The 18,788-nt window shown below is 38.2% G+C and overlaps 1 protein-coding gene across 10 annotated transcripts in view; it reads left to right on the top strand.

Moving 5' to 3' along the window:
- Nucleotides 1-18,788, top strand: part of Ralyl (RALY RNA binding protein like) — a 735,459-nt gene that overhangs the window by 661,606 nt on the left and 55,065 nt on the right. For all 10 annotated transcript variants that reach the window (XM_074068782.1, XM_074068781.1, XM_074068784.1 and 7 more), the window contains one exon: nucleotides 13,591-13,704. In XM_074068782.1, coding sequence (XP_073924883.1) covers nucleotides 13,591-13,704 — 114 coding nt within the window. The remainder of the gene's footprint in view (nucleotides 1-13,590; nucleotides 13,705-18,788) is intronic.

Consider the following 18,788-nt stretch of genomic DNA (forward strand, 5'->3'; position numbering starts at 1 on the left):
ACCCTGCATGTCTAATTTCCTTTTAAAATTATATCTCATGTTGCAGCAAAAGGCACACTCATCATTTTGTTGTCTGTATCAGAATGTAATAACATTTATCACTAAATCAGTGAGCTCTTTAGGTCTGAAATTATCTGAAATTATTTAATATGACTTCTCTTTCTAACAAAAATACTACAGAGATACTTTAAGAAAAAAATATTTAAGGTTATCTGTATGATGAACCTGACTCTGACTTTCTCTAGTATCATTCTTTCCTTAAAACAAGCAAAAGTAATTTATCCTAAGTATGCCTTTTTTTTCATCTATCACTTTGCTGACCTTATTTAATAATTCTAAATTCAAGCCCTATAATCACTCATACAAAAAAAGGGTTACTCAACACTACAAAAGGTTTTCTATTATGACAGTGTATTTGCCTTTGTGTATAATATTTTGAAAAGTTTTTATTGTATAATTTATAGAGAGAAAATAAGTAAATAACATTGTTTCTTAAAGATGTTATCACTGATGACTTCTACAACACCTGGTAATATATGTGTGTACTCCTATGAGAAAAGACTCATTCTATGTATTAAAATGCCATCTCTAACTGGCAACTCCCAAGTTTATTATTTTAGCTCTGACCTCTCCCATAAACTTGGTACTTACATACCCAGCTACAAACTTTTCACTTGTATTTGGATACACTTCAAAATTAACAAAACTTCTGGTCTTCCCCTTACAACTTGAGCTCCTGGCAGTTTTCCCTACTTTAGTAATTGGCAACTCCACTCTTCCAGTTATGTCCCATCAATCTTTAAAGTAAATGCCAAATCCAGCTGCTTCTCACCACTCAAATGTTAATACTTCAATCCAATCCAACACCATCATCTCTCACTTGAGTTATTCTCACAGCCTCCTTACTGATCTCACCGATCTCAACCTATAGGCTTTTCACAATCTGACATCAGAAGAGTGCTCTTCAACTGTAACAGTTGACCTTGATTATATCCCTCAGAATAAAATCCAAACTAGTTACTGTGGTACACAAGACTCTATACAGTCTTCTTTCCATATCCCCGTTCCTTCTTTTTGCTTCCACTTTACTGCTGACATTGTATTCTCCTCTTTCACTTGCTATCCCATTCCAGCTGCATTCAGTTATTTGCCTAGAGCACCCAAAGTATACTTTTTCTGAGCCCACCATATGTAATCTTCTTCTGTCTCACTGTCTCTTCCATCCCACCACTCATACATCTCCATGTACTTGCTTCCTTCCTTCATTGAGACTTATGGTCAGATATCTTCTTATGGCTAAAAGTTTCCCTAACAATTCTACGTGAAGTGGAAAATCTTACTCACAAGCCAGGCCTTCCTTAAATTCTTCTTTTCTGTATTAGTTCTAGACATAGTGTAAATATTTTTTTTTATTTTCCTCCACCCTAGATGGAAATTTCACAGTTGTAGAAAATTTTATTTCTCTTGTTCAGTAGTGTTATCTCTAGCATCTGGAAAGGAGCCTGGCAATAATGGATTCCCATCAATATTATTAAGAAAATGTACTAGACACGTGAGTTAAAAAGAAACAGCAGTTCCTGATCTTGTTGAGAGGACATTTAAAGAAATAGGAACTCAAAATTATCACAGGAAAGAAGTTTGGGTGGGAGGAGAGTGAGTTTGTTGAAGAAGAGGATGAGGGAGGAGGATAACATCACTGTATAGCCAACTTTGAACTGAATACTTAAGGATTAAATGGAATTTGACAGGGGGAGGATATGAGAGTGTGGGTCAGTTGATAAAGTATGGATGTCTGATATCACATGATGCATATAAGGAATTGTAAGGTACTGCTGAATAAAGACCATGCCATGTGTGGAAAGGAAAGGTTTATTGGTCCAGACTGCAGGGCCGTCACTCTCGGGTTCAGAGTGAGGTGGCTTGGTTGAATTGGGTAGTGGGCTTTATAGGAGGGGCCAAGCCATGTGGGAGGGAGAGAGTCTCTGATTATCTAAAATCAGCAGGTGGAACAGGTCGACATGCCTGGCTAGTTGAGTAACTGAAAGTTCTTGAGTTGTTTTGCAAGCCTAGAAACAATCAGGCAGGGAGAAACAAGTGGTCATAAATCAGGGGGTCTGGTTTTAAGGTGCTAACCTCAGGACCTTCTGCCCACCCCAGGAATGCCAGGGACCTAACATTCCAGCCTTTTGTTGGTATTATGGGCACCAATCAATATAGCTGCTTCATGCTGAATGGGGGCATCATTAAGGGGCAGGAGTTGGCTGGAATTTAGAAAATTTTGAGGTCCCTAGGAGCAGAGGCTGATGGTTTTTCCCAGGCTTCATGTGTAGACAAGGCCAGTTGTTGGTAAGTTCACCTATGGAAGAAAATTGAGAGCCATATAGGACTGAGAACTTATGTGGGAGAGGAAGAGGGAGAGAGTTTGCGGGAGAGGCGTAGCTGTATGGGGCCCAGCAGTATGCAAGAGTACTCATCCTTTGCTGTTATGGAAGAGTCTGAGGTAGGTGGGCAATGTTTTATCCTTCAAAGGTGCTGCCACTGGGGGGGTCCTGTTGAGCTTTGATAGTGGTGGGCATTGTGAGGATGACCAAATGAGGGTCAGTCCACTGAGGTCCCAATGGAGAGGGTCGAAGATCCTTGAGGAGAACAAGATCCCCTGGTTTTAATAGAAATTGTTATGGGGTGGGGCAGGCTCTGGTCTGCCTGCTGTCTGAGAAGTTCCCAGAGGAGGTTAAGGTAAGGCAGGCAGATAGCTAGAGAAGCAGAGTCTGTTGGAGGCAAGTTTCTTAAGAGAAATGGATGTCCATACATCATTTAAGACCCAAATAGGAATATTAGGAGGAGCATAAAAAGGTGTCTGCTAAAGGCTGTATATTTAGGGATCCAGATTCTGTGAAATTCTGTAACTCCCAAGAAAGCTTTAAGCTGCTTTTATGGTATGGGGGAGTGGGAAATGGAGGATTGGGTTGATTTACTCATGACTTAGGGAGTGAGTCTGTCCCTTTAAGAACACACCTAGGTAGGTGACCTGAGGGAGACATAATTGAACCTTCTCCTTACAGAATGTGTATCCCCAGAGGCCAGAAAGTTTTAAAAAGGACTTAGTTGCCCTGCAGATAAGGGGCTCTGTGGCTCTGCACAGAAGTATGCCATGAAGAAGGGTAGCCTCTGGGTAGTGCCAACCTAATGAGTCTCTGTTAGGGTCTGTCCACAAAGATAAGGGCTGTCTTGGGGATCACAAGTTTCTGGGTCCCCCTGCATTCTCCAATATGCAGTTTTTCTCTTCTCTTTTCTCCAACTAAATTTTCTACAAATAAAATCTTTCCGACCTCTGCAAAAAAAAAAAAAAAAAAAAAAAAAAAAAAGATAAGGACTGTCTTTAAATTCTTGTGGCAAAACTGACCAGGTTAGTTGTTATGAAGCATTTGTGGGACCTTTAAAGGCAAATGGAGGCTGGCTGTCAGAATGCAGGTTAAATGTAGCACTTTTGGATAAAAAAGAGCATTAGCTCATTATTTTATATAAACTGACACTTTTAACTCTGTAAATGTTTGTATCATATTTAGAAAAAGTACAGACACAGAACAGTTATAAGGTGGTTATTTAAGAGACCTTTGCATGAACAAATTTGTAAATGAATGCTGATTTAGCAGTAATTAAAGCTTGACAAGATCAACAGAAAACACAAGTAATTTCTTTGATAAAAGCTTTCCCTATAATAGTTTTTTTGTAGATTTTACTCAGAGCAGAATAATATTAAGATAATTTTAACTTTATCACACACTGAAGCTTTTATTATACACTTTTAAAACTTACTCAGACCTTCATACAACATACTAAACCCTTTGATGGTTTGTCCTTATCCTTCCTATTTGAAACAATCTTTAGGACAAACACTTCTTTACAAAATCCTTTCTCATCCAAAAAACCATTCCTTTTTCCTTCAATGTCTCAAAAATACATTCAACACCTATCTATATCTTTTCCAATTGTTTACTTGTAATTTGTATTTAAAGTTAACTTTTATAAGAATTTTAATTTGAATAAAACTGTCTTTTCTTTTTTGGCTGGTAGAGGAGACCATCCACCCCCACCACAGAGATCTGTGAAGGAAAAAGCTTACCTGAAAAGTCAGGTAGCACCAAGTAGGCCTACCTGCTACTTGGATGGCTACCCTGGGCTCCTCCGAGGTGATCTTGAAGGGGGCCAAGTTTCCAGGGCCACGTCCACATGGCCCAAGAGGTCTGTGAGGCCTTCACTCTGTTGAGAGTGGGAGAGGGAGACTGACCTACCTTGCAGGACAAAGAGTGGCAGTCGTCCTTCCAGTGTCCACTCTGACCACATCGTGGACAGGGTCCTGGCAGCAGGCAAGGTGAAGGGCAGTTTTTTGCCCAATGTCTTGTCTGGTTGCACTTGACACAGGCCCCTGGAAGCGTGCATTGTTGTCCAGCCCATCTCGAAGTTGGAGGAGGTAGCCTCAGGGCAGCCGTCAAGAGCTGGGCCTTTCACTGGTTTCAAACCTCATCTCGGCTATTAAATACCTTAAATGCCATTTTCACAAGATCTCCCGGGGTGGGGTGGGGGGGCGGGGGTTGAGAACCATCCACTGCCTGTTTAAGTTTTCTTAGAATATCAGGGAAGGATTGGGAAATAAAATGAGAGTTGAGAGTAATTGGATTAGGTATTTAAATTCTTTAATATAGGAGGCTGAGTCATTAGAGAAGGAGCCAAGTAACAGGTGGGGAGGAGAAGAGTGAAGGTGTAGCAGGGGCTGAGGGCAAGGTTGGCAGTGTTGGTTCCTGAGGAGACAATGGTTCATGGTCAATTATAACTATTTTAGAAGGGGACTAGGATGGTGGAAGTTTGGGAGAGCCAGCAGGGGTGGAAGAAAGAGGGTCTGATGATAAGGTGGGAGAAGAGATTGATGTAGAGGACTGGCAGGAGAAGTTGGGAAGTGGGCAGGCAGAGCCTGTGAGGTCACAAGTAAGAGAGTTCAGCGGGAGGGAGAGACACAGACTTTGAGGGGGAGTTTTGTCACTGGCAAGGAGGATTTAAACAGCATTACAAGATTGGAGCAGGGAGGGTTGAGAGCAGAGAGAAAGGAAAGCTTAGATGAATGGAACTTCAGATCACTTGCCGTTGTGATGGCAGAAATTGTCAAGACCTGGGAATGTGTGAAAATCAGTCACTTAGGCTTTATATCATCTTGGAGACCAAGGGGGACGGTGCGGAGAAGACATCCCAGTGGATGCATCTAATGTAGAGAGGGAGGTCCCCATAATGTAGAAGGAGAGAGAGAGAGAGAGACAGGTGCTTTGGTGAGTTTACTCTTCAGGCCAATATAGATCTAGATCAAGATCTAGCCTCCCTACATGACTCAGGCAAAAAGAGCAGAATCGTCCAGTTGCCATTTGGTCTAAGTAAGCTGGAGGGGCTGTTGAGCTGTCACCCTAGGTGGAGGAAAGGAAAACAGAGAGGGAAAGCAGGAGAGAAGGAGTGACAATGGGAGTGTCACCCAGATAGTTTCCCAAGGGCAGGCATCCCCGGCCTAGGTTGCCATCCAGCAGGAAATGTCCCACCTGGTAAGCCAGGCATCCCCGTGATAAGCGGTGGGTGCCCCTGTGGGCAGGAGAGGCATACCTGGCATAGCTATGACTTCAGGACCAGGTAGAGCAGGTAGCCTTGGCAGGAGGGTGACACTTACCGAGCCTGAGGAGTAGGTCAGATGGAGAGCCATGGAAGAGAGAGGGTAATGATGGATGGAAAAGCCAGCAAGGTAGTAAGGTCCGAAATCCACAGTCAGGAGGCATGTGGGGTCAATTCAGCAGTCTGGGTTTGGGAGAGGGCAGGACATGAAAGCCAAGGGACCAGCTGGGGGCTGGAGCATCCTGATAACCTCTCCCAGTTTTCAGCACCAGATGTAAGGTATTGCTGGAAAAAGACCACACCATGTGTGGAAAGTAAAGGTTTATTGGTCCAGACGCAGGGCCGTCACTCTTGGGTTCAGAGTGAAGCGGCTTGGCTGAATTGGGTAGTGGGCTTTATAGGAGGGGCAAAGTCTTGGGGGCGGGAGAGAGAGACTGGTCTCTGATTATCTGCGATCACCAGGTGGAACAGGTCAACATGCCTGGCTAGTTGAGTAACTGGAAGTTCCTGAGTTGTTTTGCAAGCCAAGAAACAACAGGCAGGGAGAAACAGCTGTCATAAATCAGGGGGTCTGGTTTTAAGGTGCTAGCCTTGGGACCTTCCGCCTGCCCCAAGAATGCCAGGGACCTAACAGGAATGATCAGTGGTTTGAGTAGATCATCAAATAGACTAGAAGAAGATGCGTGGGGGGACAAGAGAACTGACAGAACAGCAAAGAAATTTTCTCAAATTTATAATTTTTAAATTGTAAAATTCAGAATGTTCAGCAATTACATCTAATTTTCTTTTTTCATTTTATGGCAGTACCAGGGTTTGAACTCTTGGCCTTCTGCTTATTAGGCAGACACTCTACAACTTGAGCTATGCCCCCAGCACCTTAGGCTTTCTCTTTTAGATTGTGCCTCACATTTTTACCCAGGCTGGACTGAATGGTAAGCCTCCCACATAGCCGAGACAACAGGTGTGGTGTGTGCCACCACATTGAGCTTTTTTATTGAGACAGAATCTGGCTAACATTTGCCCAGGCTGGCCTTTAACCTTTATGCTCATGATTTCTGCCTCTTATGTAGCTGGGATTACAGACATGAGCTACCATGCTTGACCCCCTAATTTTCATAGCTGCTAGTTTGTTTACATCAGTGGGCTTTTGCCATAGCAATTTTCTTACCATGAGATGACTGAACGTATACAGCATTATTCTTAGAAAAATCTTCCTTACATTTGTTCTCTAATACTGCATAAAAACTAGGTATTCCAGTGGAATTGGGAAAATTCAAACCACATGTGTCTTTTTCTTTTTCTTTCATTATAGTGGTTTTTTTTTTTTTTTTTTTAGTGAAAGTGATAGTAAAGTTATTATGAATGGAAAACATTTTCAATAGACTGAAAACAGGTCATCTCTAGAGAAAGACAATGAGAATGACCCATCATAGTGTTTCTGATAAAACAAAGGCATAATTCCTCCATGATAATTTTATTTCTGATCCTCCTCTTATTTACCTGTCTCCCCATTAGTCAGACAAGTCATAGCACAGATGGCTTTTGAACTTAGTGCCTGCCACATACACAAAGCTTTCAATTAAATTTGTTTCTCTGGTTGAAATTGGCATGGTCTGAGCATGCTTATAAATATATATGCCTCCAAATTTTCTGGTATTTGTTAATTGCTTACTGTATTTGAGACACTGGGCTAAGTTCTATTAAAAAGGCAATAGCAGAAAAGAAAGAGTTGCACTTTCCATACAAGGAAATTTGGTTCCAGAGAGACAAATCCATTAATATGTGTTCTTGTATATCTTTCCAAATTTCCTTTATAAAACTGTGTTAAAGATCTGCAAATGTTATTAGTCAGAAATCTGAATAATTTCTCAGTGTTCTGCCTTATTATAAGAAGATAGACAGCTTTTTATTAGGGACTAATCTGATTTGACATCTGTCCTTGAACCTGTTAATATCAGTTTTAAATAAAGGAAGACAGACTTCAAATCAAAGTCTTCAAGGTAAATATCAGAAGGCTCATTGGTCAACAATAGAAGCACCTTATCAAAACACAGAAAATATTCAAAATCATGCCCACTGAAATTCTTGAATGCCTAATTAGGAGGTCTTCACTCAAGGAACTTACAATTTAAGATATATAAGTTTACAAAGAAACAGTCAACAGCAGTACATGTGTAACAGCAACTGTGAGCTGCAATTATGTAGACCAAAGGTGAGAAATGCAGCCTTTACCCTTCAGTTAGTCAAAGAAGCATTCATACAAAAGGCAAAACTTAAACTAAATACAAAATGATGAGTAAGAATTTGACAGACAAATTTGAGAGACAGAAAGAGTCTTTGCTGGGGTAGGCATATTTATGTAATATTACAAATAATACAAAATAATAATAATATAATATAATAGCTTCTGCTCTTATAAGTTATTGGACCTGATGATGTTCTGGCATAGTGCTAAGGGGTTTATGATCATTATATTATTAAATCCTTAAAGTAATACTCTTAGGTAGGATGGGAGTTACAAAGATGAAGAAACCTACCTGATGCTTGGTGACTACGAGTGACTTTCCCAGCAAACATAAATATGAACTCTGTCTATGCTGTTCTATATGTCATTTGATTAAGTGCAAAGCTGTTATGTTTAAATTGTTTGCTTTGAGAAGAGATGGAGTAAACAACCAAAAATATACTTTCAGGGCTGGAGTAGTGGCTCTAATCGTGCCTGCCTAGCAAGCATGAGACCCTGAGTTCAAACCCCAATACTGCTATGTAAAGAAAATATACTTTCAGCAGATTCTGAATACCCATTTAAAGAGTTTGGTTTGTGCATATGTGTGTTTCTCACCTTTTTCCCTATAGAAAATGGAGACATTCTGAAATATGACATGATTTATAAACATTATTTAAAAAAGACGAATTATAAACATTAGTTTGAGAACTCTATGCAAGAAGCCAAGCAAACAGAAGAAAACAATGAAAACAGGCATCATACATTACATATACAGCTGTCCTTAATTTTGAAGTAACTTTTATATAGCTGCAAAAGTTTCTCAAACTCTAAGACTTCTCAAATCCTAAGTTTAGAAATGGAGAGTTTTAAATATATATCTATTTTGATGAAGTACATAAAAACAGGGGTTTTAAGTCATCCACTGTATTGTAGAGAAAATGGTAGCAGGAAGGGAGCAAAGGTAGAAAATGAAAGCAGAGAAGAGTTAGGGAGAGCAGCACATCAGTCTTAGAGGTAGCCCATTCCAGGAATTCCACCTATAAACCAAGTATGATGGCACAAATTCAGGTCCATCTGTAGGAAGTGACTCCAACTGAAGAAAGGTAGAAAAAAAACTTCAGCTGAGTGGACTAGGTAAAGGGCAGACCTTCTCCCAAGAACAGCGTTGATATGGTGAGTGCTATGCTGAACCAACTTGCACAACTGCAGTAAAAGCATCCACGATTTTCTAAGGCCCACTTTGCAGAACGTTGATCAGCATTGATCAGCATTTGTTGTTCATTCCAAGAGAGGAGTCTGCAAAGGGCTAGTGACTCATTTCAATATTTTGTTTCAGGGGCCAAGAAAGAATTGACAGAGCCTCTGCAAATTTCCTTGTTTGAAAAGGAAATTGTTGGACTGGGGGTGGTGGGCTCTTGCCTCTAATCCCAGCAAGTTAGGAGGTTGAGATCAGGAAAATCATGGTTCAAGTCCAACCCAGACAGAAGTTAGTGAGATCTTATCTCAATCAATAAATGGGTCATGGTGGTGTGTACCTGTCATCCCAGCTGGGCTGGAAGCCAAAGATAGGAGGATTAGGAGGACCAGAATCTGGGGACTGCCCAAGGCAAAAATGTGAGACTCTTTCTGAATACTAACAGAAGCAAAAGAGTTAGAAGGGTAGCAGATGTGACTGTAATCGTAGAGTTCCTGCCTAAGCAAGCAGGAAATCTTGAGTTCAAACCCCAGTATTGCCAGAAAAAAAAAAAAAAAAAGGAAAGAAATTGTTTTCTTATAAGCTTGAAGTAACATGAACTAACTACACTGAAATTTTATGATAGTATGGTTCTTCTCTTGAAAAGCATTTCTACAATAGTAGACATGAATCTAAACTTAAACTTTGGCTCCCTGACATTTAAATGCTCCTAATAGGTGAATCTAGATTTCCAGTTGTTTTCTAAGGTAGGTTTTCTAATGGGGATATTAGTGATTTATTGGTTTATGTTTTGCAATAAGCTAAATAAATTAAAATTAACCAACTACATCACTGTGCTGAGGAGTGGCTCTACTCAATGAGAAATAGATTCTATGTCAAGTACAGTGGCTTAAACTGTAATCCCAGATATTTATGAGGTAGAGATCAGAAGGATCGTGGTTGGAGGCCAGCTCTGGCAAAAAGTTCCCAAGACCCCATCTCAAACAATAAAAACTGGGTGCCTGTAATCCTAGCTACACAAGAAGCAAAATAGGAGAATCTCAGAGCAGGTTGCCTGGGCATAAAGTGAGACTCTCTCAAAAAAAAATCTAAAGCAACAAAAGGCTAGAGGCATGGCTCCAGTGGTAGAGTGCCTACCTAGCAAGCTCAAAGTCCTGAGCTCCACCCCAAGTGCTGCCAAAAAAGAAGAAAGAAATATTCTGTTTTTTCTAGGAGCAGTTACATTTTCCTTCACTGAAATCTGTTATAAGATAAAATATTTTCTATTAAATTTAATAGCTTTAAGTAAAACTACATGATATGCCTCCATCAAAAGAAATGAGCAAGCATCATCCTCCAAAGCAGAATCAATTTGCAATCGTGACAAATGATGTTCTTCAAATTAGCTGCAATTCAACAGGGGTACTTTGATGTCTTTGAAATAATTAACATAAAGAGTGATTCTCTGTTTTAAACTCTATTCTCTTCTCAGTTTGCTATTTTATTATAGGAATACTCCAGAGGGCTCTTGTTTCTTGCAGTTTTTATTTTGTAAACTTTAGTATCATAAAGAAAAAATTACTTTTTAAAAAAAAAATCTGATTTTGTAGCAGAAGTGTTTTCTCATTTTTGTTTTGGAAAAACTGTTCTTCCTTGAGACTTAATTATATGATGCGTAATATGTCATGTGTATTATTGCATGTATCTTAACTGACAAATATCTTTACTTCAAACAAACACAGACTACATTTTGTTTTTATTATTGTTTTCATAATTTCCTGAAGACAAAAAAAATCAAACTAAATACTAATTTCATTAGAGTATCTAGGCTGAGATCATTGTAAAGTTGAACAGAAAGACTGGAATTGAGGTACAGGTCTGGAAGCCCTGCTCTACTGAGGAACGGACACCCTGCTGAAGTCTTAAAGGACACTATAGCTATTCATTAGTGACAGCCTTACAATCTTTCATCTCTGATGTTTGTGAACTCATGACAAAATTGCCAGAGGTTTTCAGAAAAACAAAATAAGGACAATGTAGGGAAATTTTCATAAATAATTAACATGTTATTAATAATAATTAGTTATTATTTAATTTGAATAATCATCCTATAAATATGGAACTGTTCTTTTCTTAAGCCCTTTTTAAATACAGTGATTATTACTGTTCGCACTGGGGTGTTTTTTATTGTTTTTAACAACCTTAATTAGCAAAATTTAAAAGTTATCAGTTTTATATTATCCCCACTTTCTTTCTTTGAAAGAAAATCTAGAAAAGGAACCACTATTGTAGAAAATATCACTGGGGCTAGGTGTGGTGGCAAATGCCAGCTTGATCTACAAAGCACGACCCTTTCTCACAAAAAATAAATAAACAAAATTTTTTTTTCATTTTTCTTTTATTATTCATATGTGCATACAAGGCTTGGTTCATTTCTCCCCCCTGCCCCCACCCCCTCCCTTACCACCGACTCCGCCCCCTCCCTCTCTCCCCCCTCAATACCCAGCAGAAACTATTTTGCCCTTATTTCTAATTTTGTTGTAGAGAGAGTATAAGCAATAATAGGAAGGAACAAGGGGTTTTGCTGGTTGAGATAAGGATAGCTATACAGGGCATTGACTCACATTGATTTCCTGTGCGTGGGTGTTACCTTCTAGGTTAATTCTTCTTGAACTAACCTTTTCTCTAGTACCTGTTCCCCTTTTCCTATTGGCCTCAGTTGCTTTAAGGTATCTGCTTTAGTTTCTCTGCGTTAAGGGCAACAAATGCTGGCTAATTTTTTAGGTGTCTTACGTATCCTCACACCTCCCTTGTGTGCTCTCGCTTTTATCATGTGCTCAAAGTCCAATCCCCTTGTTGTGTTTGCCCTTGATCTAATGTCCACATATGAGGGAGAACATACGATTTTTGGTCTTTTGAGCCAGGCTAACCTCACTCAGAATGATGTTCTCCAATTCCATCCATTTACCAGCAAATGATAACATTTCATTTTTCTTCATGGCTGCATAAAATTCCATTGTGTATAGATACCATATTTTCTTGATCCATTCATCAGTAGTGGGGCATCTTGGCTGTTTCCATAACTTGGCTATTGTGAATAGTGCCACAATAAACATGGATGTGCAGGTGCCTCTGGAGTAACAGTCTTTTGGGTATATCCCCAAGAGTGGTATTGCTGGATCAAATGGTAGATCGATGTCCAGCTTTTTAAGTAGCCTCCAAATTTTTTTCCAGAGTGGTTGTACTAGTCTACATTCCCACCAACAGTGTAAGAGGGTTCCTTTTTCCCCGCATCCTCGCCAACACCTGTTGTTGGTGGTGTTGCTGATGATGGCTATTCTAACAGGGGTGAGGTGGAATCTTAGCATGGTTTTAATTTGCATTTCCTTTATTGCTAGAGATGGTGAGCATTTTTTCATGTGTTTTCTGGCCATTTGAATTTCTTCTTTTGAGAAAGTTCTGTTTAGTTCACATGCCCATTTCTTTATTGGTTCATTAGTTTTGGGAGAATTTAGTTTTTTAAGTTCCCTGTATATTCTGGTTATCAGTCCTTTGTCTGATGTATAGTTGGCAAATATTTTCTCCCACTCTGTGGGTGTTCTCTTCAGAATAAACAAAATTTTTAAAAAGCAAGATAAAAAAGGAGAAGAGAAGGAAAAGATCAATGGTAACTCACATGGATTTGTGGATTTCCTTTCCATCAAGCCCAGGGCTTCTAGAGGGCTTTGTACAACCCACTGTTTATTTTTTAGAAAAACTAGAGGAGTGCCAAGTTAGAGAGAATTAAAACAGTCCTCTGGCATCTGAGGTATTTTCTTTAGAAGAAGGTGTTGTATCCTAGTTTCAGCCAGTCCCCAAAGAGCTGGATTAAGAATTTATTGACTACCAAAACATGTATTGCAAAGTCTCCAAGTAGTTTAACATACCTATCTTGACTTAATTGTTCCATAATCTAAATCTATTTGACATTGCAGATTTATTCCACTATTTGCCAAAACTGAATTTAGCATCATTTAGTTATTTTTAAAAATATTTCTAGGTTCTTTTATCCCTTTGGAAAACTGTCAGTTAAAAGATTTGTACTCCTCACTCAGCAGAACAATAAAAAAAATTAAAATTAAGTTTGTAGCTTAATAAAAAATAACTAAGATTTTTTAATCTTAGGAGATTAATATAGAGTTTTTGATACCAATGATGGAGTTTGTCAGTAGGAAACATTATTCTAAATAGCCCATTGTCCCAGTCCATTTGTGTTCCCCATGGAATACCGAAGATTGGAAAATTTATTAAAATTAATTAAAAATAAAACAAAACAAAAATGATTTAGTGTCAAAAATGCTCATGCTACTGAGAATCCCTATTTCCAATTGGCAAAATCCTCCACTGTTCCAGTATTACAAGTGATGAGTTGCTGATAATACCAAAAATATCCTGTAGGTTTTCACACAATCTTGAGAAAACATGGGGTGTCTTCTGTTGTGTCCTAAGTGACTTATGGTACATTTTATGTTCTGTTGTTTTCTTTTCCCTTTTCCACATCCAGTGAAATCAGATGAGTTACAGACCATCAAGAAAGAATTAACCCAGATCAAAACTAAAATTGACTCCTTGCTAGGGCGCCTGGAGAAGATTGAGAAGCAGCAGAAGGCGGAGGCAGGTAAGTGAAAAGAATCTGTGGGCATGACAGGTCAAAATGAAACCAGTTAAACACCATCAGTCACAGGACACAGATCCGGGAGACACTGGCTGAGTGATCAGAATTTAATACAGATACACAAATAAAGCCTGTAACCCATGATGAAATATGATTACTTTTAGAGAACATGAACCATTTATTAAAAAAAAAAAAGGAAATGTATTTTGATGGAAAAATCAGTAATAGCAGAGTCATAATTGAATGTTTATATCTTAATATCAAGTAACCTTTAAGATAATAAAGTCACTTAATGGGGTAATGCTATCAGGCTAAAACAATATTCATATTTCATTAAATCAGCTGGAACAAAATTTAACAGGTTTCAAAACTCACTATTACAAAACCCAAATGTTGTCTTTGCTGCCATCCTACAAAACTTCAGTACCCAATTTCAGGAACCTCCACACCAACAACAAGCCTCTGGTCATCCTTGTGCCAACTTATCTGATTATATCCTTTAAAGTTTAATGTCTCCTCCCCATCAAGTCATTAGCCCTCACCCTTGCTACATTCTAATGGAGTTTTAATGTTCTTTTTATGTGGATTCGTATATTTTTTAAATCATTAACGAAGACAATTGGAATGAGCTTTGAGCTAGCGCATAGTTGGAAAATTGTGTTCTACAAATCATAAGATGTTTCACAGGCTTTCTTGGAGATGAGATGGGGGTAAAAAGGAGACATAGTTGGTAAATAAAGTCATGCCTCCTCCAAACCCAGACCTTACCTAACCAGTGTACTTCTTTCTGTACATGTTTATACATTGGGACTCCAGAGAAGACTTAATTTGCTAAAAGAATTTGACTACTTAAAAAATAAATAAATGAATAATATAATTTTTAAAGTCCATTAATAAACCCATCTTCCTCATTCATGGAATAGAAAACAAACACTTAGAAAGGTAAATTAATTTTCCTATTGCCACATATCTAGTTAGTGTTAGGTCCCTGGCATTCTTGGGGTGGGCAGAAGGTCCCAAGGCTAGCACCTTAAAAACAGACCCCCCTGATTTATGACCACTTGTTTCTCCCTGCCTGATTGTTTCTTGGCTTGCAAAACAAGCCAAGAAACTTGAGGAACTTCTAGTTACTCAACTAGCCAGGCATGTTGACCTGTTCCACCTGGTGATTGCAGATATTCAGAGACCAGACTCTCTCTCCCTCCCCCATGGCTTGGCCCCTCCTATAAAGCCCACTACCCAATTCAATGAAGCTGCCTCACTCTGAACCTGAGAGTGACAGCCCTGTGGTCTGCACCAATAAACCTTTCCTTTCCACACGTGGCATGGTCTTTATTCGGCAGTAACTTACAGTTAGTATAGACCTTAGTCTCCAAACCAGGTCTTATGAACAAATCAGCCTCAATCTCACATTTTCTCCAGAACTGATTAAGTAGGACAAACAATAGCAGCCCTTTTGCTGATGCTTACCACCCAGGTAAGGACTAGAGCTTACCTTCTTATGGTGAGCCACCTAGGGCTCAAGAATGAAAAGAAGCCATGTGTGAGGAGGTGGGATAGCATAATGCATGACAGAAATAAAATCTAGTTCAAATTCTCATCCACCACTTAATCTCAGTTTCTTATTTATGTACTAGTAATGGCTACCTTACATCATAAGAAGTGATATAAGTAGCATATTTAAATTATGTAGCTCAGTAACAAGCATATAGTTAAAAGGCCTAACAAGTGGAGCTATCATAGGTTAGTGCAGCACATATACAGGCAAATTAATGTTTCAGCTACAAGTAGAGCTTCTCTAACTCCAAAATTTGAATAATTTCTAGTACCAAGAATTTCAGATAAGGGATTTTCTACCCATTTTTAAACCACATTTTGGAAAAAATGTAAACCAGGTACACAGGACATGGTAGATTCTTACTAACATTTGTTAAGTTAATATAGATGAGAAATGATTAATTAAATGGAATTATTTCATTAAATTTTTTATCACAAATGTAATTTATACTGAGAAAAAGATACACTGCCTGCACTTCTTAGTAAAGAAATTCTGATTTTCAGAAAGTTTCATATGCTATCTATGGCCCTAAACTAAACTATTGCTGTAACTGAAATGTCCTGTGATATTGCCTAAATCAATATTTCCCTTTGAGGAACTTCTGTGAAATTCATTATTATGTAAAACAACCCTTACAGCAAAAGACTTTGATAACCAATTTGCACTTCAGTTTAAAGGATTATGGAGAACTCATTTAAATATAAATCACCTCAAAGAGAAAAATGTGATCCTTATTCCAGTATATTATACTTTCCAGTTTCCTGCAATGAATCATACCTTCCACAGATCTTCTTGGAAGATCGTTCATGACACTAAAATTCAGGCCTTGAGATTCTTTTTATGAAAACTGTCCTCTTACTTTTGCACATATTTAAACTTCCCCAGTCATTTGACAGTTACTTTCAAGCGATAGACCTTGTCCTTTGATGTGTATAGCTATCTTTTTTTTTAACATGGTAAGAAAGTGAGTGTATTTAATGTGTAAAATCACTCTCTTAGTTATTGTCTCCTGGATAGTATGCCTGTTTATAGAGAGAAGAGGATTATCTTCTACATTTTTCGTATTTTCTTTATTGAATGAAGTCAAGGTTATATGAAAAAAGTCAATGCTACACTATGGAAAATGCAGTGAAATTCATTAGAATTCATTAAAAAACACTCAAAGCCTTCTTATTAAATTTAAGGGGGAACTCATTTTAACAGTTAATTAGTTGAAAGCTAATTATTTGGTAGCTAGCATTTACTCTTCATTATTGCTCTTTTATGCATCTCTCATTCCCAGTTTACCATTAGCCACTTGATAAAACAAGTTTCCAGCATAGAATTAGGGGCAGGAAAAAGATTAGGAACAAAGTGTCTCAGAACATGGAGCAAGTCCCTACCAGGTTTCATAATATATTTTTCTTTTTTTTTTCTTTGAAGTGAATTCCAAAGCTCTGAGAGAGAATCACAATGAAATATAATATGTTGGGTTGTCTATACCTTAAATTGCTTCTAATTGACATATCACCTCTTGTCTCTGTATTTGAAATTGTGAACTTCCTAACTTAGACATGGGCTTTTAAAAAATAAGTATATAAATATAGGACTCTTTACAAAAAAAATGGAATTTTTTCAATGCTGTTACTCTATACATGGCATGAACCCTACCCAACACCGTATGCTATGTGTACCTGGTATGCAGCAGGTCTTAAGACCCTCAAATGGAAACTACAGGTACGGATGATGGCCTCAAACATATATTCCAGCATTTAAAATTATGATTAGTGTGAATCCACCATGCATATTTTTTTTCCACTGGATAACTGTACACTTCTTTGGGCATGTAGACTATCATGACCAACAAATAGCACTTAATATTAACTTAGTCTACAATTGTGTCTCTCTCCTAGATGATCTTTTAGAACAATATAAATTGCCACACACACATATGGTGTTGAATGACCAAGAAAGGTAAAAGGTGCAGGAAGGAAAAGTAAAGATTGGTCATTACAAAATGGGTACAATTACTCCATGGGTAATTACATTTTTTAAAAAGCATGAAATTTCAAGTATAGGGTTTCTATAAAGAAAATGCAATTAGACATTATTTAGTTCAACTTTACTTTCAATGGCATGCCTGATAACATGAGCAGCCAATCTCTCTTGGACAAGTCCAGTGGTAACATTAGAGTGTTAAATACAAGCATTAGAGAGGTCACAAATTATGATCACATAAGTTAAATTTATCTGTTTGTATTAGACATGGACTTATGGCTTATACTCTCTCTACAACAAAATTAAAAATAAGGGCAAAATAGTTTCTGCTGGGTATTGAGGGGGTATGGGGGAGAGGGTGGGGGTGGGGTGGGTGGTAAGGGAGGGGGTAGGGGCAGGGAGGAGAAATGACCCAAGCCTTGTATGCACATATGAATAAAAAAAATAGATATATAACTATAGAACTCATTATAAAAATAGGAATTTTTCAATGCTGTTACTCTATACATGGCATGAACATTTAGATTTATATCTTTATCTACCTAATTCACATATTTATGTTACTTACTTGGTCCCTGTTCACATTTGTGTCCACTACTTTAGTAGGTTCTCTTTATACTGACCTAAAATATATTTTGCTTTCACTTGGTTTAACTGTTGTTTCTATGTCCTGTAAAACCAAGCTTAATCTCTAATTATTTGTGAATATAACTGTCAATTAAATATTTAAGAAGAGTTCTAATGTTCTCCCCTCTCCAAAACTTTTGAACAGTAAGTCAATATAATTAACCCATGGATACTCATCTTTGCTGCATTCATATTTTGATCAAAACGTCTTTAAAGCCTTTCTTTGTCTAGAGAAATAGCAAACCCTTCAGCTGCTTCTTCTCTTATAAAGTTGGTTTTATATCTGTTGCTTTTGTAACTATTGACATAGCTCCCTCAGTTATCCAGTTTATCACACACAGATTGTGATGCTCAAAATGGAAAACATTACAGGAGATACAGTCTGATTGCTGCAGCTGATAGCATCTTGACCTTCTCTGTTCTGAATACCCTCCTGCTGTCACTTACACTTTGCTTGTAGCTGGAGACAATAGATCGAACATTTGAATTGCTCTCTGCTTCCTCTTATGCTGCCTAATAGTAATGATGGGTTTAAAACATGAAAAATCACTGCTATAAAGAAAATGGGAATAAAATTTCAGAAGTTGGATGCAGATGGATACATGTACCTGATTTAGTACATTCTAGAAATCTAAGACCAGTTTTAAGTCAAACTCCCCAAATGCTCGGAATTGAATGTATCATATTCCTCCTGAATAGAGGCTATCAATGGTTTTAATTCTGTGTAGAAAGCAGGTTCTTACTTCCCCATTTCCAACTGTCCCAGCACCACTTGCTAGAAGATTGAAGAAGTTTCCCTCCAGAAAAGCTAAAACAGTAGGTGTCAGTGCAGATAGACAACAAGCAGGTACCAGAGTAGTTGAAGCCATGAAAGAGTAAAAGTTTAGACAATTGCTATAGAAATACAAAGCATTTTCCACAAAAC

The sequence above is a fragment of the Castor canadensis genome, chromosome 3 (genome assembly GCF_047511655.1).
Source record: "Castor canadensis chromosome 3, mCasCan1.hap1v2, whole genome shotgun sequence".
NCBI lineage: Eukaryota > Metazoa > Chordata > Mammalia > Rodentia > Castoridae > Castor > Castor canadensis.